Genomic DNA, 25489 nt, shown 5'->3' on the forward strand with positions numbered 1-25489 from the left:
TAAACAAAATATATCAAATAATGGAAGAATAAAAAAAAAAAAGGATTATAGTGAAGTCAGTAATCTGAGATATGAAGCAGAGAGATAAAATCCAAGTGAATTAATTCACTCATCCTTCGACATAATCATCCGTGTCTGTAAAATCATCCCGTCTTTTATTGCATTGCAGGAAGTTTGTGGGCTCTTAAACGTGCATGCACATTTGTGTCCTCTCAGGATGGAAAAGAGTCATACACACAAAATTATGATACAGTCTGACGAACTTCTACATGATGCTTCCAGCTCGTCAGACAATTTACAGTAGTTTACGTTACCTCATCACAGGTAAGCTGCAGTTCATGACAACAACAAAATGACAAAAAATGAAAAATGAACAAATGTAAAACTGATAAATAAGTAGCCATGGCTTTCCTTCAAAGCTGCCCCCAGTGAAGTGTAGTCAGTTTGTGCTTTCACAGAGCTCCCATGTAAAAAACAAAAAAACAAAACATTTACTGTAGTAAAGTGAGTATGCATGAGACCTCAAGGTGCTTCACGTCTGGAACTGTACATGTGCTCTTCCTAAAATATACAATCCCCAATTCCCTGTAAATACAGAAACACACATGGCTTACATCAGACGGTTCTCCTACAGTACAACATTGTTATGTTTTGTCATGTAAATATTAAGTCAGGGATCTAAACTTAAGCAGCTTTCTCTCTAAAAACCCCATGTTCAGTTTTATTTTGTTTCTCATCTCAAGTTATCCTTGCATCTTAAGGCTAATGGGGACGGGAGCCAAACATATTGTCAGAGTAACTGCCAAAACCAGCAACATAATTATTTCTAAATTACACAATAACTCATGATTAATTTGTACCATAAGCCAATTTTGGGATGATAACACATTTGGCTTCAGTTCAGTTCTGTGGAAAAACACACTGCTGCTCTTTCTCTCATTTCTAGGAACATTCAATCGCATGAAAAAGTGGATTTGATATGACAGAACTGATTGTGGAGCCAATCACACAAACTACAAAGAAAAATCTGCTTCACCGGTTAAAGATCTTGCAGGTAAATGACTAATCTGATGCTCCGAATCTCCAGTTAGAACAGTCTGCTTGTCCAGCTCACTCCCTGATGTGTTTTTCTCTTATCTCGGTGACCTGCCTCCTCACAATCAGACGTTTCTCTGTTTTGCTAGTCGTCCCGGTGACTCTGCTTTGATTGGTGGTTTGGTTCGGGGCTAAGGACACTCAACAAGGAAGGACAATGCTGCACCACATACATACAGTAGGTAGGTACATTGGAGCTACGGGGAGGGGGGTCATTTGTTCTGTTACACTGTTAGTGTAGAGCAATGTAGCTCTGTAGTCTTGCGTCGCCTTTGCAGATCAACTGGCTGTTGTGTTGTGTTTGTGTGGAGGTAACGGGTCAAAGCACAGGTATAAAGGCGGATGTTGTAGGGTGTGGCTGTAGTATGTTGACCAGAGATGGTGAGATGTTTTTTTAGGATTAGATGACAAGAGTCAACAGATTCACACCTTCTTCAGTAGAGGGGCTTTTGTCCTTGGCTTTCAAATTCTGACCAGGCGTCATTTAGTTCCATGAAAATCATCTTGGCATATTGTTCATATGGTTGTCCCGTCGCCTGCAAGGGAAGTAGAGGAAAACAAACACACAGCAGTTGTTGAATGTTTCACTTCCACATGAGAGATTCAGGGCAGGTGTTTTGCTTCTGGCAAACACCTGGATATAAATTAGAGAGTGCAGCTTAAACATCTCAGACCAGGTCAGAAAATGTTAAAATCTGAAGCATTCTCTCACATTTCAAAAGATATACTGTAATATCAACCAATATGTGATGCAGTGTCAGTTTACTCAGTTTTTACACACACACAAACGTCAATACATTACACATAGGTGAGAGACATTATAGAAATAAAAAAAGAACAAGTGATAAAAGATTGTAGTCAACCAACAGAAGTAAAATTAAACTCATAAAAACCTGGAACATAAAAGGGCAAATAGTCTGAAATTTAAATCTATAAAAAAAGTAGCCTACTCTTTAATTAAAAACTTTAAATCCTTTGCATAAAAGCAAAGAGGTGGCAGTCCTCAGGCACTGTTGATGCATCTCATTTCTTTCATCAGTAAAAAATCTCCCTCTGTCGCCATGATTCATTCTCTTTTGTTTTATTTTTTACATTATTCCTCTTTTTTATGCTTTGAATTTGTCTTTGGAGGAGCACCTTGGGATAACTGATCTAAAACTTTACCATGACATTTGATTGATTTGATCAGTGCAGGTCTTTGAGCTGTGACTGAACTTTACAACAACACATAGTTATGTACCATCAATGTGTGTTTAAATGCTGGAAAAATGTACTTGTGTTTTTGCATTTTGTTGCATTTTAAGGGGCCTTTGTTTGCATTTATTTACTCGTATTTTTGTTGTCTAAAATAAATAAATCCTGAACTAAAGCTGCCACCAAGTCTCCCCTGTTTTAATGATTGAGTTGAAATTGCTCAGAAACTATTGATCCTGTGGTTCTATCACCTCACCCCAGTGATTGCCTGTGTATTTTGGGCTGTGCCTCTGATTTTGTTCTGATAAAATAGAGGATGAATAGAGGAGTGAGAGAGCTCCGAATTTTCTCTCAGCAGGCAAACCACAGGTGAGGTCATTTTACCGGCTGTTTTTAGGAGTCCATTTGTGAGCTTCGTGTTTTATTTCTCAGAGAACAGTAGACAGTTATATTACATCCAGTCTCAGTGAAGAAGGGGCTCATTTGTGCTATGTTGTCCTGCTGTGAGTCATTTTGTTCACTTCCTGCATTTGCCAGGCACAGACCGACTGCCACGCTCCGGGTGATGGCACTGATGTTCAGCTCGACTCAGTCTAAATGAGGCGGCAACTTCCACAAAACAAAAGCTCTGGAGACTCCACTGGCACAATGCTGCTGCTCATCCTACATCTCCTGGCACTAATCTGGGTGGAGTCAGGCGTCATGGGAGCGCCACAGCTCAGGAAAGCCCCAGATGAACGACTGGATGATATCAATATTTTTTTGACTATGGCGTGGCAAGTAGCCAACCACATACACCCTAATTCCAGCTGTTATGTGTGCGGTCTAATGCCCTACACAGCTGGAGAAGGTTTACCTCTGATGGCCTTGCCTGCCTCTGACTGCGACACCTGCCACCTGCTGCATATCCCCTTGTCACAGTCGTACTTGCACCCAGACTGCCCGAGCCTCTCCAAAATGAGACCTCTCAATTGTTCCGGAGGACATACAAACTGTAACCGGTGCCTCAGAACCCCCAAACCCGTTCCCGTGCTTCTCGTACCCCAGCCGTTCCCTTGGTGTCTCGAGAATAACGGCGAGAGACCTGTAGGGGAATCTGACTGCCTTCATACTTTTAAATGGAGTCCAGGACAAACAAACGGTGAATTCAAGTCTTTGGCTTCTGCACCTGAGCGGTGTTTAGAGGCAGCAGGCCCGGCTCACCTCAGCGCCTTGGCTCACCGCTCTGCCAGCTGCTCCATCTCCTCCCCGGTGGGGATGTACTGGGTGTGTGGAAACCTCGCGTATCCGTACCTGCCAGTGGATTACAAGGGACGCTGCGGCTTGGCGTACGTAGTCCCCGCTATGAGAGTGGCTCGCTCTTTACCCCAGAAACCCGCTCTTAAACGAGGACGCCGGGGAGTCTCAGACATCTTTGGAACGCATCACCAGTCGCCTTTTAAGAACGCGCTCGGCCCCCTTCTTCCTATTTACGGCGTCATGTCTGCTTTAGATCAAATCGCAGACCTGTCTCATGCAGTAGAGGTTATAGCCAACGTAACCGGTAAGGCTCTGATGCTCATGTCAAGCGAACTGGCCTCTGTTAGACTCCTGGCTCTACAAAACAGAGCAGCTTTGGATTTTCTTTTAGCAGCTCAGGGAGGAACTTGTGCTGTCATTGGTTCTGAATGTTGCACCTTTGTACCTGAGTATAATGCTACGATTGGTGATATAATCACTCACCTTCACGACACTGCTGCCTCTGTTCACCAGGATCCTAGTTCTCTATCTGACTGGCTCAGCTCCACTTTTGGATCAATGAGATACGGCATCGTTGAAGTCATGGTTATTTTGGCTGTTTCCGTTGTATTAATGTCATTGTTTACATCATGTGTGAAGAAGTTCATTTTCAATATTAATTGATGTGTTGGCAATAGTCTTTTTTTCCTGTCTGAATTAAAGAGATTAAAGAACCTGAAAACCTGTTTTCTGTTTTTCAGTATGAGTCACTAGATCCAAACACAATTTTCTGTTGAAGTTGAAATCATTTATCAGTGGATTTTACACTAGATGGTTTAGTTTTTAGTTTGTACTTTTGTCTACTCACAAGCTGGTTGAAAAAGATTATGTCCTATACTTAAGCACATCGATCATCAATCAAAACTGGATGATACTTGTTGGGGTGTTTTCAGGCCAGTAGCAATCAAATCTGATAACCTACGCCCCTCACAGTCCTGATTTTTTGAGTGTAAATCACTAACTGAACAATTCCTTAGACCGGTTATTTCAACTGCTTTGTTGTTTGTTCTCAAACTTCTCAAATGTTTTCACAGCAATGACAAATAATTTGTTGACAGGTCCCCCACCAGATGAGATTTTGACTTTTAGATGTTTTTATTACAGTAATTCCCCTAGAGGGCGCCAGATCCCACTATGAAAATCAAGAATTAGTAAAGAATTTTTTTTAACCTATATTCAGTGAACAAACAAACACTGCTTTGAGAGTTGAGTCCATGTTTCCAGGGGCTTTAGGCTCATGGTTTCTGAATAATTTGATCTAACTTCTCTTTACTGTTCAGTTTGAATTTCCTGTTACTGTAGGCCAACTAGTTTCTTGGATGTTGCTTCTGTGATTCAACCTATGAACTGAGTGGCTGTGCAAACATTTTTGCCTTAATGAAAGCATTCTCACATTACTGGTTCCACCTTTAACTCATTATCTGTCTCACCTTATCTGGGTGGACGACCAGGACGGCTTTGCGGTAGACCTTCTTGACCTGCTCGGGGGTAACCAGGTCGGCCATGCCCACAGGCTTCCAGCGCGTCTCTCCCTCCCACAGCACGGTGTGCATGGTGGACAGCAGGGCACGGATGTTACGTTCCTTCCCTTCGATCCAGTCCAGAATCTGGGTCACAAACAGGGGACGGAGAGAAGGGAAGCCATTAGCTGCTGATGACCAGATTTGGAACCATTATTAGAGGAAATGCTTTCATGCTATTTTGGCTCTGTTGAAATGTTTTTAAAGGACTAATTAGAGGAACCAAAGTTCGGTCATGGTAGACCTACATCGGCTGCCCAATTAGTTCTGAAATAAAGAGAGAGGCTTCAACAGCCAAAGGTTTGGAAGTACACTATCCTACTTTTGGGAATCACTGAATTGCTCCTATTGTACTACACTGGGACCTTGTGCAGTTTCTCAGAGTGTCTTTGAGAAACTGCAAACAAGAAGGACAACAAACTGCTCATTGTTTCATTTCTATGCAGATGTGACTCAGAAGCCCCTGCCTTTATTTTTTCAGGGTCCATCTCTTTGGCCATCTCCTCCTTCCTCATCTCTGCTATAGTCCTGGGCCCTTTCCTCTCTTTGGCCCCTGCAAAGCCCTGACCCGACAGCAGGTCGTCAAAGTTGGCTTGCGAGACCTTGGGCTTCGAACCTAGGAGAGAGGAATACAAACAAAAAGGGAGAAAACATTCTCAGCCATTTGGCATCCATCACAATTCCAAGTCCAGTTTGCAATCCTCACAGAGAAATGAATGTGACTGTAATTACAACACTCTGCTCTCTCTTTAAATATATAATTTAAAACAGTAGGAGGGAGTTTCTTAAACTTCCATTTAAACCATAATTTAATGACATAACATTTTGAGATACTCTAAATTCAAATATGATTTTACCTTGTGTAAAAAATGTATAGGTGCGTATCGATACAACAAATGTCAGTGAATCCAGATAATGAACATTTGAATTTACCATGTCACTGTATTGCACCCTGTTCTACACACCCTAAAGAGGATTTTCTTTTATAAGATCACATACACTTGATCTTAGTGAGAGTTGTGCAATTCAATAATTCAAGCAATTTATTTCAAATATGGCACTTATGCAAAGATTTTAGCAAATTTGCAGCTGCAGGTTAAAGTTAAACTGCTGCTCACCCATGGCAGCCTGTGCTTTGTTCGCTGCACTGGGTGAGCCTCCTCCCATTGCAGAGAAGCTGACGTTGTAGTTGGGTCGGTTCTGGGGCGACGTGTGAGGCATGGGGGTGTGGCTGGGGCTGGGCTTTGGCTGCGGGGCTGGGCCCTGTCCCTGGGTTTGCCATCCTCCTCCGCCGCCTCCAGCACCTGGCTGCCATGAGGGGAAGCCGGCACCTGCATGGGACTGCCATCCTCCTGCATGCTGGGGAGACGGAGGGGGCCGCGATGGGGAGCCCATAGGAGGAAAGGAAGGGGTTGTTCCCGTAGGGGTGGTGGGTTTGCTGGAGAAGCCAGAACCTCCTGAAGAAAATAGACATATGATGAAAAAAGGCATAATATTGGTGAAATTGCACATACTGTATTTTTCTCAAGTTGTTCATAGTTCATTTAAAGCGGAACTATGCAGGATTTGTATCTTAACTATGCTACATATTTACCAATTAAACAGCTTTGGAATAATTGTGATGGTTTAATTACTTGTTACAAGGGAGAATGGAGGCTCTCTGGCACTTATTTCATCTCCTGGCTGAAAACCAACCATGCAAGATTGGGGCTACCGCCCCGGTGTCCCAGCTCTCGTCTCTGCGCACCTCGACATAAACACGCCCCGTAACCTCTTGTTTATGACATATTAAACTACGAATATACACATTCTAACATCGTATACAGTATGATATATAACGTTATCTACTATTGATTGCTTTCTCGTTGGTTTTATTGTAAACAAATCCACATGGCCAGAGGAGGGTTAGCAAAACAGTGGTAAAGCAACACACATTACATAGTTCCTCTTTAATGTAAACACCTTAATAATGTAATTATTTGCACTAAAACAAAGGGAAAAGTTCTCGTTATCTATAGATTATGCTGTAATTTTACCGGTCTGGCCCACTTTAGATCAAATTGTGCTGTATGTGGCCCCTGAACTAAAATAAGTTTGACCCCCTGTCCCCTGATTTAGATCACGGTACCATGATGGTGCAAAACTGACAAAGACTTAGGAAAATTTTCAGTCACTGACCTCCGAGGCTTCCCCCCAGGTTGCCTATGTCAGCGAATGGGTCCAGGGTGTTTGGCTTGGTTTGGTGGGTGGGGGTGCTGTGGACTGAGCTTGTGGGGCTGGTAGTGACTGACCGACTTCCCATACTGAAGCCTCCTGCTGAATTAACAAACAAAAACTGGTTCCTCATCCTCACATCAAATAATCAGATAAACAGTCAATGCTGTGTGTGTGTTTGTGTATTCACGTGTGTATGTGTGTGTGTTTGTGAGTACCTGTGCTTGTGGTAGCCGGTCTGTTCCAGTCCCACCCTCCCTTGGCATTTTGCTGCTGAATGTTGACAGTTGGGGTGGTAGGCGGAACGGGGGAACTCCGGCCTATTCAAGCACATAAAGGTTAGTCACAGTCGGAGCGCACAGTGAATGAACAACATGGGCCCACACAGTCTGAGAAAATAACAGGCCATAGGTCATCAAACCACTGTCCAAGCCATTGAATCTGAAGAAAAGTCTACAAGTGTAGCAGAGCTGTGCTACTTAACATTACAATATTGGCTTTGGGCTGAGTTCAGGTTGAATAAAATGCTGTTAGATGAGGAGGAACAGCTCGTGCTGGGAGCGAAGCATCAGGTGTGCGGTCTTGCAGAAGCAGTGATACATCATGCAAACTTATACACTGTCAAACGATTTAAAAAGCGTCTGAATAAGCAAAGCTTAAAAAAAATGAAGAAGACAGATGTTAAAAACATGATGCGGTCAAATGAATCTCTACAAAGACAGCCAGGTTTGTGTGTGTCTGTGTGCGTGTGTGTGTGTGGGCGTGAAGTCTTGGCCGCAGGCTTGCAGATGCTGTAAAACATGCCTTACCCTGATTTAGGCAGACTATGCTGTGAGACAGTGTGCAGCCAAGCAGCAGAAGCATGCCTTACCCAGGCTTGTGGGCTGCAGGGTGGGTGATGGAGAGCGAGCAGCATGCAGGAAGGGGTCTGGCTGCCCCATATTACCTGGTCCAAGGAAGGAACCCATCATGTCCTGAGGCTTCGGCATCGGACCTGCCCCAAAGGGGTCGAACGCTGAGGGAGACATGACAATATGTCGTTATTTTCTCTCATACTTGCAATACATTGTTCTATATTACGAAAGATCCTACATTATATTATTTTTCCTTTGCATAAGGACTACTGTTTCACCATTATCCACTCAACCAGGCTTTAAACATCCACTGAAATCCTAAACATGTGCCAAGCAATCTGCTAAATCACATCTGAAGTTTGTTTGACATGTTTTAACGTCCAAAGCTCACCTGGTGCAGGAGAGGGACACGGTGATGCAGTGTTGGGAGCTACTTTATGTGGTGTGGACTGAGTGGATGAAGGCCCGCTGGCAGGTTGTGGCGGACCCCCAAACAAGTCCCCTAGCAGGTCAGTTCCTGCGGCTGCAACAGGCGCGGGCTGAGGTGTAGGGCCCGGGCGGCTCATGTCCTCCCCATCCAGACCAAGAAGATCCACCTCTTCAGCAGGGGCAGGTGGCGCCGGCGTTGGAGTAGGGGGGTCTGGTTTCGGGGGGGCCGTGCTAGCGTTGCTTCTCTGGCTGGAGAGAGAGAGCATCTCATCGTCAGAGGGCTCACTCTCCTCACCGTGGCCCCGACCGTCCGCGCCTCCGTGGGGCCGGCTTGGCTCTGCAGGGCGATGAGACAGAGACAGAAGGAAAGAGACAGAGACGTGAGACAGAGACGGACAAAGCAGAAAAGACAGCGAGTGATACAGATAACAACGTTGACAAGGGGCGTTAACTGAGGGCAGACAGGAACACAGAGCAGGTTAAGAGCAAAAGGGGTCAAGAGCCAAGTGGAGGAGATAATGGGCAACTATACAGGTCATCACTGCTACAAGCACCAGCTATTCTCCTAATACTGTGTGCTGCGCACAGTCTGCCAGTGGGTTGGTAGCTGCTTTTAGCTAATTTAACTAATAAATCAACACAATTAATCTGTATTTACAAGAATCCAATCAATAAATGATGTACAGTAGTATCCTTTTAAAGAGGGTACAGGATGTACAGTGAGGCTACATTAGCTATTATTCATTCAGAGCAATATTTCACCTTGGTAGAGCATTAGAATTCTGTGTTCTGATTTTCCAGTTCTCAATATCTGTGAATATTATTCAAAAACATTTTCCTGTACATGTAAAAATGTACAGGAAAATGTACACATGCCTATTGTTGTAGCATATGTGTAAAATTATTGCAGTTATTTATTCATGTCCCAAGAATTGTGATATTTATGCCAGAGGCAAGTGTAGAAGTATCTACCAAAATGATATATCACTGCGTAACAAGTACGAGGTTAGCTTCAATTCAATCAGTGCATCACTGTAGATTAAAGTAAATAGCAACATGATTTTTTTCCTATAACACAAGGTTTATTCATCAACAAGATAAAAATTTCAAAAATGATCTCAGCCTCATGCACATTAAGGGAGATATGATTGAATTGAAACGAGGCCTGGTTAATTATGTCACTGCCCTGTACAGTTTCTCCTCTACTGTCTTACCCTCCAGATCCAAGCCCTCCATCTCATCTTGTAGGAGCAAAAATAAGAGGCACATTAGTTTGTTTGTGTCTTTATGTTAATGTGTGTAAATGTGCTTTTGCATACACTCTGTGTTATTCTGTCTAATAAGTGATATTTTGCTCGGGAACCACATTTACACATTTGTGCATATAAATCTGTGGATGAATGTTTGCATGTATAAAGACTTTGTGAGAGTGCACGTGCATGAAATTGTTCACTTGTTTCTCTATTCTTGTGAGAACCAGTTTGATTTTTGTGCTGATGTAATGTAATGTATGTCCTTCACTTTGACAGTTGTGTGAGGTGTGAGGAGTTAGCTTAGGGTTAGGACTTACATATATTCAGCAATAGCTGTCACAGAATAATGTAATAGCAGCAATAGTTATCGCTACCTACTTCGATTTTACATCATACTCAGGATTGAAAATGTTACACAAGAGGCAGGTAAAGAAAATGTCCTAATGTGTGTAATAAGATGTACCAAATCTACTTATGACAATGGGTTCAGATTCATGTATCTGGTATGAAAGTACTTATTTAAGTGTGGACAGGAAACCCTGACACTGAGGTTAAAAAAAAAAGAAAAGATGAAAGACGAAACCCCCCTATGAGTCATTTCACAAAAGCTTAGGAATGACTCATAAATATTGCCATTTTAACATTGTCTTTTGTTTTTTTTACTTGTATGACTTCCACATATAGACTCCCACCTTAAACACTATATACAATATCAAAAGGTCCCATATTGTGTCAAGTGAGAGTTCCATGTATCTTTTGAAGGTCTACGTCCTATACTAATACTGTGAAAGTATCAAACCACCAAACTGAGCCTGAAAACAAGCTGTCAGCACATCTGTAACTAACTGCAAACAAAGCCTAAGACCAACCATCAAACCTGGCAGGATGTAATTTATTTGCATGTCCACCTAAAATCTGCTCTATTTTCATTCAGACAATTACAAGATGAGGACCTCTCTTCTGATTGGCTCACCAACCTGTTGTTAATAGAGCTATACAGAAAAGAAAAGTAAAACTATAGTGAGATGGTTTTTGGTATTTAAAATCACAATTATGGGACCTTAAATGGATTAAACATGTGTGCTCATGATGGGCCCCAGTGTACTCTCCCCTACAGTACCAGCAATAGCCAGGGCGTCCTGATGTTCCTGGTGGCAGGAGAAAAGTACGCTGGGGTTGAGGTCTTTACAGGGGAACTGCTCCCAGGGCGGCGTCAGGTCTTTTTGTTTGTCCACCCCTTCCACCTCCACATCCAGTATCATGTGGAACAGCTGGGGATACTTCTCAGGTGAGTCGCATGCATCAAGCTCTGGTCTAAAAGGAGAAATAAGGTGTGTATAATTAAAGAAAATGTATAGTGACAGTGAGAAGCAGTGAACGTGAGAACTGTGCTCATACAGTACATGTGAATAAACACAAGAAATGTTCTTACTTGTTAAACTTTAACATGGTCGTTCCAGGAGCAATGAAGCCAGTGTGGAACTGGATCTGGAAGATCTGGGTGTTGGACACCTTAACACAAGCAGGACAAATATAAGTTTTCATCATGTTCGATTCCACTGTATCAAATGTAGCCTGCCACAGTTACTGAGTGAAATCTGTAGCCTCTAACTGACAAGAGTAGACTAGCCTAGCCTACTAGATTGACTAGTAGACCACTACTAATATTATGTTATGTTAAACTTTATCACAGACTCAAGTACATGTACAAAATACAATACAAAAACAGACAACACAAGCTAAAAGCTACAAGCTAAAAGTTCATATGGTTCATATTTAATAATCATAAAATAGAAATGTCTAAAAGGATTAAGAGAGGCATTTGTGCCAATGTCTCCAGCACAGTGACTGCAGCCTACTACATCTGTGTAGCTAGCTTACTTGATGTGGGTCAAATTTAAAATGAGTTTGTGATTGTGAGTATTGATGTTTATCTAAAGCATTTTCACCCAGTAAAGAATTTAGTTCAGTAACACCATTTTATTTCGCAGTATTTTTATTGCTTTACAATTTGTGACTTACGGTATCTACTTTGACTCAATGTTGAATTGTGCCGTTTTTCCCAGGTGAGTTCTGATTGGCTATCTCAGGAGATTATGACACGTGATTGGACAGAGCGCATAAGTCCCGCCCCTTCCTCCAGCTAGCTACAGTGTCTTACTGTATTTTCCTTGCAAGGTATTTTAACATCAGGAGAAAAATCAGACTCCTTTGGGAGGGCGGTGCTGAGGTTCCTGCACTCTACAACCGGTGGAGGGCAGCATTACGCTTGAAAGCGTACAGCCTGCCGGAATACGAGAAGAAGAAGAAGAAGAAGAAGCTAGCTACAGTTCGACGGCACGGCGTAAGAGAAACGCGAATGTGCAGGTGAGGTGAGCTTACTAGCTAGCTAGACTGAACAGAGACTTAACAGGTGACGGAAGTGAATAATTTGAAATTATTAAATCATTAATTTCGCCAAAAATAGTATTTATGGACACTCAACCCAACGCTATGTGAAGTTAGAGGCCGGAGAAGATGAACGTCAGGGGTGACGCACCTTGGGCAGCTTGGTGAGTTGAGTGAGTTGTGCTAGCAAACAAAGTTCATGTTGAGAGTGTCTGAGCTCTACTTCTTGTTTGCTAACTTGATAGGAAACGTGTTTAATGAGTTATACCTATATTATTTCCTTTTGCACTTATGCATATTTGGCTTTGAAGACTGCTGTGTGATTAAATTCCAATTTACAATTTTGAGGATGTGAGTGAAGTAAGCTGATTTTAAATACATGCCACTACATGGTTAAACTGTAAAATAATCATAATTCATGGTTTCATTGGGGGGAAAAAAGTCTAAAAGAGTGAAAAATATTGAGGAAATGCTGTACAGTAATTTATAATTCATTCATTTATTCTTCATTATGTTGTGTGTGTAGGCCTATGTGTCAGATGAACTAAGATGTGATGTTCATTATAGAGGATTAGTGCTTGCCTTTCTACATTCTCTGGAAATACCCTCAGACTTTTTGGATTAAGGACTCTCCCTGACGAGTGAGATGACTCAATTCCCTCCTTAATTTACGCAGTCGGACTAGGTCATCTTTTTTCCAGAGGAGATCCTCAAGTATGCATGCAGTGTTAAAGTCCACACTGTATTATTTGACCTTTGACAGAACCAAGTCCACTTCGGCCCTGGACACTAGCTGCCTTGACATTGTTACATCAGACTGGAACAAGTTGAACTGATCATCCCAGATTTAAACAAACCTGAACTTGAATTAATTAAGTTAATTATCCCATAACTCTTACACTAAAGATACATTTTCTTTTTCCTTCCTTTTTATTTTGTTCATGTTATTTGTCTTTTATAAATTGCAGTGAAACAAGTTATTATTGTACTGTTGAGTTGCATTAGCTGTTTTATAAACACTGTTATGTTTTCTTCTCTGTTAAGTGTTAATATAATTTAATTTAAGATAAGAGAAGCCACGGCTTCGGTCTCCAGATTGTTTTGTGGGTAACAAATATTGTTAGTTAAGAAATGGACAGGTTGTAATTAGCTAGATCTTTAGACTTTAACAGGTTCATTTAATACTTGCAAATGAACTTCTATGTTATTGGCCAGACTGTCTGTTTGGAGTTTTGGGAGCTACAATCTTGTTAAGTTTTGACTTAATGTACAAACTGGAGTTGGATTTTTACTATGAAGGTCTACAAGGGGTATTTTGGCAGCAGTACAGCTAAACCAATACTATATCACACATTTCCTTATGTGTATGGTCGGACTGAGGATGCAGAAATCTTCAAATAAATTGAAGCCACAACTGTACACTGCTCTGTTGCTGATGGCTCTGTATGACCTTGCACCAATATGGCGATACCAAACAACTAACAGGCTCTAAAATGATTCTGTAGTGCTTAAGCATAGTGCAGTAGTGCATGAACTCTACAGTACCTTGGCCTGGAGACGTCCTCCAATAGTTGACCTCATGTGGTAGACAGAAACCACGACATCACCTTGCACACTCACTCCCAGGGGGAACACCACCTTCCCCTCTTGCACCCTGTGCTCTCTGTGGGAATGTGGGGCATGCAGTGAAAGGGAAAATGAGGGATCATGAAGACAACAAACATGATTGTAATTGTGTTAAGAATAATTGCACATGATGAAATGAGAGAAAATAAGTGGAGTGGAAAAAAGATAATTTGTTTTTGACTCTTTGACTGAGCTGTCATTTATTTAAATATCAATGCATTACTTCAAACATCAGTATTCAGTCATTACCTCATCCTCTCATATTCCTGTGCAGTGGTGAAGATCTTTGTCTCTCCGATGAGGACGTCGCAAAAGGGCCGACAGCCGCTACGCTGTTTGTTGAAGCAGGGGACCGGACTAATGGTGAGTGCCTTTATCACCAAGGGCTTGGAGTGGGGTAGACTGGGCTTCTCTGACACCATGCTACACACATACCCGATGTACCTGCATGTGGACAAGGAGAGTCAAAATCATAGCTTCTTTTCTCAGTGTCCTGCATGTCCTCAGATTAATATTACACCTACATTTCAGTGGCTTTTTGATGATATAAACCAGCACAGGGCCGTTATAGGAAGGTGACACAGTCTTGGATGTGTGCAGCCAAATCAATTTAAGGACTTTGTGCTCTGTCCAGGATGAAATTACTGCTGCTATTTCCATAAACTCTCAGTCAACCTGCACTAAAACTCTGACTCATGAGGAAATTCTTGCATTACCATAGACAGATAAATACTACAGCTGCTTGCTGAAAGGGTAATAAAACGTCCATCCTTGGGCGCGTGCCAGCTCTGCAGACTCAGATTGTTGTTTAGGTCGAAGAAACAAATGACTGTTGGGCTTCAGCATGTTTTTTTTTTACCTATTCTGCGTGTCCACATAACAGGGACTGCCCCCAAACTTTTACAGGGGCTAAAAGAGTCCCTGCCTTGGATGTGATGCCAACAGAAAGCACAAAAATAAGCAACATTTTTGAAATTTTTGAAGGCAAGATGTAGCCTATATGATAAGTGGGCAGAGATTATGAGATTTTGTGACTACTGCATACTGATTACGTCGCCTTAAGAGTCCGACGGGTCCTGCTCTGCAATAGAGACACAGCAGCCGAGTGAGAGGATGTTCCTGTAAAGCCCCCCCCCCCCCACCGCTTCCTTTACCAGGAACTCCCCCAGTGGAAATGCGGCTAATGGTGTTTTCCTTTTCCACTGTAGCAGCTTCACTGGGTGGTTCATGAAGCAATTTAACTGCAGAGGTGAGAGAGGTTTGTAGGAGGTGCTGCAGAGAGTTGCCTCTCTTTTCTTCCTCTCACTTCCCCTCTTTTCTCTCCCATTCTTCTTTCTCACACTCGCACTTCATGTTGGTGAATGCAAACCTGCGGTGTGAAGGCCACAGACCGGAACCTGGTCTCTTGGCGCTGAGCAGCTGCATGGCAGGAATTGGGTTGCTGAAGAGGTGGCAGAAGCAGAACATGGCACAGACCAGAACACCCGAAGGAGCACGGCCATCCTAAGAAACAGATAACAAAGGGGGACACTCAGACTTCTTAGAAATTGCTAGAGACTTTTTGAAATCTTAAAGCTTTTTTTGTACACATTTCTTTGTGGCTGGCATTTATGTTCACCTCTGTACCTCTTCTACTTCTTTGGTATTGCAGCAATGCCAGTATCAAGATTGAATATGAATAGCCACTGAGCACAGTGACTCAAACATGCTTTAATTCTAACAAACAGACAATAACGGGTACTTGCATTTGCACAAACTGGTGACTAATGCAGGCAAAAATAGTAGTAGTTCCCTTTAATATACTGTGATGTCATGAGAGGTGGTGTCATTCCCTCCTGGTGGTGCAGTAAGGGCTAAAATCCATCATGGCTTTGAGCAAAAAACAAAACTGAATAAACAGAATTTAAGTCGAAACACAACACCTCACTGTCTTTACTAACTGTGCCCACTGCCCACGCCTCAAAACTTTAGAGACAAACCCCATTCCTCACACGACATCACAGTATTTACTCCGGTTCATTTCGGGGCACAGGGAGACAAAGACATTCTTGTGATCGAAAGCTGAGAAAACACTTTTTTTTTAAGAAAGGGACTGTTTGTTGAAGATTATGCAAGATGGAGTGGTTCGCCAGACCACAGCCAAAACCACACTGACTTGGCAATAACATGCTCAACCACATGCCAGTGTACAGTAACGCTGTCACTGAATTGGAACAGACAGAAGTTTTCACTGAATATTTCAGTGGCGGTGGGAGTGCTAAACATTTCTATTGCAAAATATTTGGGATTTTAAACTCGGCTTGAAATATTCCTGACAGTATGAAAGCTTAATGTGTCATGACAGTGGGTGTGTATTAAAAGTGCAGATTGTTGCTAAGGAGGTTTCACAGATTTTTCCCCAAACTGATCTCTCAAGCAATAACAAATACATATTTGGGGGTTTGAAAACCTCTTGACGTATTTCAACTCCTGTCACTGTTTCTATGACCAAATTAGATCCACAACTTTGCAGGTGTTTGACCGTTGTCTTACCGAGCAGGTGATGACACACACATTCTTGGGGTTTTGTTTGAGCCAGTTGTGCATGTTCTTACACACAGCAAACAGGTTGTGAAGGCTGGGAGCCTGGCGAGAAGGCCAGCTACACTCTGAAACCTGGAAATGAGAGGATGCAGGGGAGAAAGAATGAGAGACAGAGAGACAGACATCGGCAGAGCAAAAGGGCAAGGAGGAGGCAGAGAGCAAACGAGTTGGAAATAGAAAAATACCAGAGGGAGGCGGAGAGAGAGAGGAGAGTAGAGGAGGGAGAAAAAAAAGTTGGTAAAGCAAGAAAAAGATATAAATCAGAAGGGAGGAGAAAAGAGAGGTGGAGGTTAGCAACAACACTGCAGCAGCAGAGCAACACAACACACCAGTTGCCACGATGAGTCATCTGTTCAAGATACAGCAACTTCCACACGCAGACAGGGGGCCATCTTGGCCTTGTTAATGCCACAGCTTGACTCCTCGGCTTCCTCGGATGTTTTTGCCGAAGGGTGGCAGTCTTTAATCCAGAGATCCCACACGGGCTTTCCCTTGAATTTCAATCCAGCTGTGCATAAACGCTGAATGACATGGCTCAGGGACCCCATGCTGGAGTTATATCCGAGTCATAAGAATATAGACATAATGAGACAGATTACATTGAGCACTTAAATTATATTTTTGAATGTTATTGAAGATGGGCTATTGATGACCTATGAATTAAATTTATGATTTTGAGAACTTCTGCTGTGAATTGTGTATTGATTGCATACTGTATTAAACAACTAGTGTGTTAAGATACTTTGTTTCTAGATTCCTGTGTCTTCAAAAGAATTCAATAACATAAAAATACACCCCCTGATTTAGTTATAGCACCCTAAAGCAGCCCAAACATCCATCTAGCCCACGGTGTATTCACATTAATGGCTCAGTGGGAGGTTGAAAATATTGTACAGCAAGGTAGCAACCACAAAGTGTATCATTAAAGCATTAAAAGCTCTGACTGTATGGGGATATCTGATTTAACCCAGTGCACATAATGTCAGAAAGTTAAAAATAAGTTTTGGAGCAAGCAGATGATATTAGATCTCAGACACGCAGACATTAAAGAAGCAGATATTTTTCTCAGGATTTGATCGACCAAACTGGGAATAGAAAAAGTCACATCTTCCCTCCTTCTTCCTCTTATTAGGTAAATCTAATTTGAGGCTTCGCTTTGGGTGCTTTCATAGTTTGACAGCACATATAGCAGCAGCCCGACTTAAAATACCAGCAGACTAAAAATAACCAGCAAATTATAAACAAGTCCTCATATCTCACTGTAGTGTTGTAATAATTCAGGGCTTGAAAATGCAGCAACCACTAACAGCTAACTACAAACTAGTAAATCTGTCACGGCTTCGTAATCTGTGGCTTCATGAAACAGCGACGGACACACTCACCCTGTTGGAGAATTTGGCGCCGCGGTAGTTGCGCTGTGATAGGTTGAAAACAGTGTAGTGGTCTGCATGGCGACTGTCGAGGAAGGAGCGGATGTCCTCCACGTGGTTCTGGTAGCCAATCTGCACTGACTCAGCTGGATAGGTCATCACTGAAGGAGAAAAAGTTACAGATAAGATACTTTTCTTTTTTAATTTATTGTTTACAAAGCATTTTATAAAGTAACACAACATGAAAATGGCGTGTTTTCTGTCACAATACTACAACAAAATAAATAACCAATCTCGAAAAAGAAAAAAAACGTAAACAAATGAAGGGGGTTTCAGGGAAATGTACATTTTCCATTGCTTCCACTTGTCATTGAATTTAGATTGCTGAAGCCTCATTGAAAAAGAGATTCTTTCCATTACATAAACATCGTAACTAATATCATACCATTCATCTATAGATGGGATGTCTGGCTTAAGCCATTTCTTTGTAATTGCTTTTCTAGCAGATAGACTCAGTATTCCAAATAAATATTTATTTTTCACACTTACATTAGCTGAGTGTACAAGTCCAAAAAGAAGTTCGTCCCAGTTAAATGTAATGTCAGTTCCAAATATAGTTACTAGTTCTGAAAAGATACTACATACAAAAAATGTTTATGTAGGCTACTCGATGTGTAAAACTGAAAATAGCTTTTATATTCCACTGCTATTGAGTGAAGGTTTTGAAAAGGGGAAGAGAACATTTAAATATGGGATATGGATCACACAAAGGTCCACATTCAAGCATGACCGACTGTGGCTGCACACAAAGCAGGATTGTATGGAAGCCCTGAGGTGACAAATGTACAGCTGAATGTGTCCTCTACACAGGATACATCCTTACCCTGGAGTGTGTCACACTGTTAGCAATTAGAGAATGAAAGAAGAGGATGGAGGGCAAGCAGGTGTCTAGCCTATATGTGTTCATTTAATTACACATGAGCTCCCATCCCATTATATTAATATATTGTGCTGATGCAAAGTACTTCAACCATCTCATGTACAAAGTGAATGTTTCTACGTCTAAATTGTATCTGTGTCCTTGGAGACGAGTAGAAATTATGGGATTTAATTTATTTAATGTTTACCTATGATCCGTGATGTGATGTAGGCAATGTCCAGCTCCCCTTTAGTGTACCTGAAACATAGCAAATTAACCTTTTAATAAGGATTCATTTCACAATATTTTTTTGCATGCAGTCCTTTTAAAATTATGAATAGCAAGGAAGGGAAACATTAGAAGCATAATCACAAGTACATTTAATGTAATGATGAATTTATTTGCACAGTATTTGTAGATGGTAACTGAATTCCCTTACTTTCATACCAAAGGCATTGTTATGTACCCAATATAGCAGGCACATTTGAGTATAGTTGTCATATGATTTAAGTTTTTGCTAAGGGTGCAAAGGTCTGTTCTTGAAAAACATCAATGAATATATGAATGTCCAGCATCCAACAGGCTGATCCAGGCTGATCTCAGCCTCACACACAGGCTGCATATCACACAAGCATCCATGAGTCTGACTGTGGGGAACTTCTCCCTTTCAGGCTGATCACATTAGGCTGAACTGTCTAAGATCAAAGGAATTAACCATATGTGATTTCCTCAGCTGAGCAGCATTGCCTTTCACTGCCTTTTTTTTTTTTTTTTTTTACTGTGAGCAGCTGCAGAGCACACACACATACAAATAAGTTTGTTGCTGACTACTGCAGCATGGAAGAGATGGAGACAGCATTAATGAAACGGAGCAGGTGAAAGGTGTTTGGAGTGGGAATTGTTTTAATGGATTAGGTATGCACAAAATTAGTTGGAAGAGTTTATTTAGTTCTTTTGTAAAAAAAATAAAAAATAAATAAATAAATGTTTTCTCAATAATAGCAGCAACCAGCTTGGCTACCTGCTGCACTGCAATTATCATTCAAGCTACATTAGTAGGCTAATGTGTATGAAATTGAGGTGACTTGTTGCCGACTGTGAAAATCCCCCAAGCAAAGCTGATCCGAGCGAGTCGTCTCTGTGTGACCGGGTGGGGGAGTGGGCTTGTTATGTAATGCAGTGCTACACAATTCATCTGCTTTCACAATTACAGCAGGTTAAGTATGCCTTGCTTATTTCTTTTTTGTCTAACATGCAATTAATATCTAATGTTCTGCAGTCTAGCCACAAAAAAGAATAGTGCTAAGGCATACTAACCATAAACCAAACCAAACCAAACCACAGAATCTGAGTTAAATCCATCAAAGAGAAAGGTGGGAGGAGACTATTTTTGTCCTTAAGCCCTTTATAATGAAGTAACTGGACCACAGGTCAGGTTTCTATTTCGATCCAATTCTGTCTGTTTATCCCAGACTGAACAACAAACTCTAGATTTCACAGGCTGATGTTAAAGGCAGTGAATAGATCACCTTACTTATTTAATGTTCCTTAATACAGTAATATATTGTTTAATATCTTGAAAATGGAAATGTAAAATTATTTCAAGGAACTGAAATCCGGAAGTCATTACCACTCTTTCTTGTCCCTTGTTATCCAAAATATCTCAGAAATATACAATACAAGGTTATTGGATATATGCTCTGTGTAAATCTGTGTTTATCTGTTTCTTCCTGAAATAACTAGTGGGCTATAAGAGGAGAGAAGCAGGTCAGATGTCAGGCTTAAATCGCCATGGCCAAGAGCCATGCAGTATACAATAAGCAGTCTCCCTGGCCTCTAAGGATAGACTATCAGCCAATTAAAATGTACAGCGCGGTAGTAGTACATAGGCTAAAACCAGGAGGACATGAGAAGGGGAAAGCTGCCACTGGGGAATTTTCTGTTACTGTATACATTCAGTATGTTAGATATCATGTACACACAAAGAGTTTCACTGAAATATAACAATAGAATCCAAACCTAAGCTCATCTAGAGATCTAGTGTCTCTCTAATGTTTATCCAGCCAATTTTAACATGCAGGGTTAAAATGAAACTGTAAATGAAACAAATAGTTCCTTGTTACTACGGTACATTTTTATTCCTTATTCCAGTCCATCATCGAATGGATCCAATCTCCTTTGGTGTATTAACAGTTTACTGTTAACCAAGATAGACTCAAATCACTGTAACTCTCTGAAGCCAATGTGAATGTGTTTTTCTTTGTGTCTGTTAATTAACTGTCAGGCTAATAATGCATGTATGTTTAGCAGATTAACGGTGTTGGGCCTTCTATGGGGACTCAAAGAAACTAATTGTAAGTTTTCTTCTTACATCTTCAGGGCAGATGGAGGCTGCAGGGAGGTGACAGGCCAGGGCTAGCTGGTTAGCATGCTAACTTCAGTAGAAGAAAAGACGCGTGCCCTCCACCACTGGAGACTGCTCTCGGTGAGTAAAGGAATGAAGCCTGATGCTGAACACAATATTTCTTCTGCACTGATGAGTAAACATGCGTTCAGCACTCCTAATAGCTATTAAAAGAAGCATGTAGCTCCTTTTCTTAGTGATATTTGCTCCTGACAAATTGCCCCTTCGTAGCATTTTTGACAGATATTATTCACATCCATCAATCCAGATTTATTGTTACTGTGCAAATTCATTTTATTATACATTTATGTACCTATAATATCTCACCTTTCTAATTGTTATTGACTTGACCATGCAATCACAAACACAAGGATATTCGATTTTTAACTTTCCTGTATTCAGTACATGCTCCTCTCCAGTTTGAACAGCATTTCTACATTAATGCACAGTTTCCAGAAGAGAATAAACCAATCTAAAAATTAACAGAATGGGTAGATAATGTCTGAAACATAATGACCATGGGCCTGACCTCAACAAAAATGCTGATAAATCTACTCAAGATGTTTTCCTAGCTGATCCTGAGTCATTTTATCAAAGTTCTCTTAACTTGACAGCAAAAAAAAAAACCTCAATGTTATGAATGATATATCTGAAAGACAGGTGGAGATGTCAACAGAGTGTAATGCTAATGAAATGGGGACAAATGAGTGATGAAGGATGGATGAAAACCACTGAGAGAGAGAAAGTATGAGACAAAGCAGAAAGGAGCAAGAGATGAATGTAAGTATGTCTGAGAGGGTAGGGGTGGGGGTAGGGGGGCAGTCTGGGTACAGGCCAAGGACACTGTGCCTTTCAGAAAACCAGATCAGCCATCCGGACTCCATCACTGCAGTGTTTCTCAGACGGGGGGGAACACGCTGTTGAGTGCCGTTTCCAGATTGGTTCGGCCAGGTAAACACACAGGCTGGCTGCTTTAAATAATTCAGCAATAGCCCTTTTGCCTTGAATACAGATGAGACGGGCAGAAAAGAACCAATCAAGTCAGGTCGACGTGTTAAAAGAGGGACTGGTTTACATCTGTGTTCACAATGTTTTTAGCCTTGAAACAAGCTTCTTTCGTGTTCCAACAGTTGCTGTCAATATGAAACAGACTTGTTAAGCTGCTAAGCCAGAAAACCTTCAAGCTCCAAAACCCTCCATCTACTACATATAAAGGCAGAATAGTGTGTAAATCTGGAGAATTATCTGACAATGGCTTAAATAAATCACGTAAGGAGGAGAAGCAACGTATAAACAAGGAACATTTTGCTGACAGCAGCTTTATGGTGCAGCTGCAGACAAGGTTGATGACGGTGAATCAAAACAACTAAGTATGAGTGTGGACTGTCCAAGAAAATAATGAGCTGAAAGATGCCAAAAAGCCCCTCAGAGCTGAGGGAAATTACCCTTCCCACTTTTCCAAAAATTAACAACAACAGGAGCTTTAACCAATTCTACAAAAGATAAGTTGGGGGAATAAGATATTTAAAGTGTTGTTTTTCTTCTTGATTTGTTTTTTGACTCGTCTGATTGCTGAACTAAGCCAACTTGTTCTCTCCTGATAGATGTGTGGGATCTGATCTGTTAAAGTTTCAGACATTTTGGCTTCTTGTCAGTTTCTAGCTGAGAAAAAGTCAGAATATCTCATCAGGAGCCATTTCGCTGCAAGAGGTTTAACGATCTCAAGGAAATGGTGCTTGACTAGATTATTTATTAGGGGTAAGAAAAATTTGATCTACAATTGTGAAAGGACATTGACTTTGTTGAATTGCCCCTTTTTGCAGGGTGACAGAGAGCAACACCCCCCTGTCTCCAGGTTTCACCTTCACAGTCACAACACAGGCTAAGCCCTGATACTTAAGCTGTAAAATACAACCATTATGCTTGGGACTGCTCTGGAGAACCACTACACTGGATATTGAGTGATATAGCTCAGTTCCCCCGATGCTTATTTACTTACTTCAGCCAGTTGCCACGGTAGCCTGCTCCCCACCACCCCATTATCTTCACCACCCACTCAAGCATACATATACAGTAGTCTGCACAAACACACACCACCACATGCTGGGCCCTGGTGAAATGAATCCTTCTGGATCAGCACTGCACTGGCCATTTGGCACAATGAGCCGCCATGAATAATTCACCAAGGAGAGGTGCGATGGAGAGGAGAGGAAAGGAGCGATGGAGAGGAGAGGAGAGGAGAGGAGAGGAGAGGAGAGGAGAGGAGAACCTGGGACTTTGCCAACATGTGAGCAGCAAAGGAGAGGAGACACAAGAGAGGAATAACCATGATCAAATTTGCTGAGTCAATATTGAGAGCTGTGTGTGTGTGTGCGAGTGTGTTTTGAGTGTGCAATGCATGTGTGTGACAGCACAGAGGTCCCTTTGTGCTGCCCTGTGCAGATGCCTGTGCACAAACACACTGGGACGACCGAGCCGTGCCAGACTCTGCTACCTCCCTCTCTCCTCCCTCCATCCACACAGCTCTGTTTCACTTCTAAAGCTGCCAGAGACTCACTTTAGATTGTAGTCAACAAGAGAAAACAACATTCAGTTCACCATGATCCACTTGATATTAATTAGATAAATGCATCTTATCAACTGATACCAAAGATATTATATGAGGTTGTTTCTCATTGCAGGATTACAACATCCAGGTGAAAATAATTCCTGTTGAATACTGAATATAATTAGTGACAAAGCACAAAACATTTATCTATGTTGTCGCTAAAGCAAAAAAATACTCTAAACCAAGGAGGAGGAGGATGTGTGGATCAATATGCTGACTTTTCACCATGAATTTGAGGTAAATATGTTTGTTATAGGGATTTTTCAGAATAGTCCTTTTCTGGCTTCTCTTACTGTGACTTTGACAAAAACTCTCTTCGGTTTCTGAAGGTCTAAACTGGCTGTAGGTTTTTTGTTGTTGTTGCTTTCTAGTATCTTTGACAACGGAAAGTCAAACGCCCAGTCTGGCCACACAGCTGTGGCACTGGCACTGGAAGGATCTTATTTAGGCACTCTCCAGCCTGAGCCTCGCAGATTACAGGTTAAAAGCAACAATGCAACTTGCACCACCAGCTGATAATGAGGGTGAATCTGTGTCTCTTTTCCCCTCAGACCACCTTGATTAATCCAGGAGTAAGAGGAGAGAGCTCATGAGCAGATTTTATTCATCTGAAGAAGCAGAGGCTTTGAGAAAAGGCTAAATACAATGTAGGCTGTAAGTTACCAAAGTTTTGTTTCAAAGTACAAGTTGGAGAATACTCTAAGACATTTTCTGAATATAGATATCGCTGGTCACATCTGTGACTAAACACAAATACTAACCCTCAACTAATGGTTCCACAGTAAGTTGTGTTTTCAGAAGCATTTTTGTGAGGTCAGATCACAGATTGTTCAGCTCTGTTTGTTGAATAAAAAAATGATTAAAATCCATCCTTTCCCTATGTGATGATGCCTAGTAAAATTAGACACAGCAAAGTTAGGGTTGGTCATCCCATTTTATATTGTCAGCCAAACCAAACACCAGAGGTGATGATATGTCAATATTTGGTGAGTCAAAACAGTAAAAACACCTTTTTACATGTGGTGTATAAACACAGCAGTCACTTACGTGGCAACCTGATGCATGACCTTGGTGGAGGTGTCCTTCAGCGTGTCCTTCAGGTTGTCCTTAAAGTTGCTGAAGAACTTCCCAGCTCCTCCCTTCACCATATCCAACAGTCCTCCACCGTAATTGGCATCTAAATCTGGGAATGATATCAGCCAATCAGAATCCAGCGGGATATAACACACACATGCACACACATAAAGACGCACACTGAGAATGCAGGTGTTGAACACTGTTGAAAGTAACTATTCTTTATGATGGATTTGAAAATGTTGGATCAATATCAACTGAAAATATGTGATTGGTCAGTTCTACACTGGACTGCAGAGGAAATGCACAAATGAGTCAATGAACAACCCAACAAGTACATATGTGTGTAGGTGTTTGTGTATGTGCATGTAAAGAGTAAGCAAGTATTGGAAGAGATCCAATATCTGAGTCAGCATTCCTCCACTGATCTGAGATTTCTTCTCTCTTTCTGTCTCTCGCCTCTATTTGTACCTGCACATTAACAACCACAGTGGCATCACTTGAGGTATAAGTTGGCAGTGCTGCCAAATCAGCAGACATTAAACATGATGCAGCAGAAAATCAACCACAACTGGGATTTTCAGCATTTTCGACCGTCTCTGAAGCACCTGGGTTCATTAAGAACTTCTCGTTCTCTTCCTCAGATCGACACTTAAACACCTTGTGCTCCTCCTTATCAT

At 41.6% G+C, this 25489-nt stretch overlaps 1 protein-coding gene across 1 annotated transcript in view; it reads right to left on the reverse strand.

Moving 5' to 3' along the window:
- Positions 1-553: 553 nt before the first annotated feature.
- dnajc6 (DnaJ (Hsp40) homolog, subfamily C, member 6) overlaps positions 554-25489 on the reverse strand; it is a gene marked incomplete at its 5' end in the record, with an annotated part of 31511 nt that continues 6575 nt past the window's right edge. Inside the window, 17 exons of the mRNA XM_083970212.1 lie at positions 554-1631; positions 4998-5174; positions 5555-5703; positions 6206-6544; positions 7266-7403; positions 7520-7621; positions 8173-8316; positions 8547-8921; positions 10958-11151; positions 11270-11349; positions 13771-13888; positions 14101-14295; positions 15221-15354; positions 16384-16506; positions 17817-17965; positions 18932-18981; positions 24783-24918. Of these exons, the coding sequence (XP_083826338.1) occupies positions 1530-1631; positions 4998-5174; positions 5555-5703; positions 6206-6544; positions 7266-7403; positions 7520-7621; positions 8173-8316; positions 8547-8921; positions 10958-11151; positions 11270-11349; positions 13771-13888; positions 14101-14295; positions 15221-15354; positions 16384-16506; positions 17817-17965; positions 18932-18981; positions 24783-24918 (2705 nt within the window). The 3' untranslated portion in view covers positions 554-1529. The remainder of the gene's footprint in view (positions 1632-4997; positions 5175-5554; positions 5704-6205; positions 6545-7265; positions 7404-7519; positions 7622-8172; positions 8317-8546; positions 8922-10957; positions 11152-11269; positions 11350-13770; positions 13889-14100; positions 14296-15220; positions 15355-16383; positions 16507-17816; positions 17966-18931; positions 18982-24782; positions 24919-25489) is intronic.

The sequence above is a fragment of the Trachurus trachurus genome (genome assembly GCF_905171665.1).
Source record: "Trachurus trachurus genome assembly, chromosome: 4".
Lineage (NCBI taxonomy): Eukaryota > Metazoa > Chordata > Actinopteri > Carangiformes > Carangidae > Trachurus > Trachurus trachurus.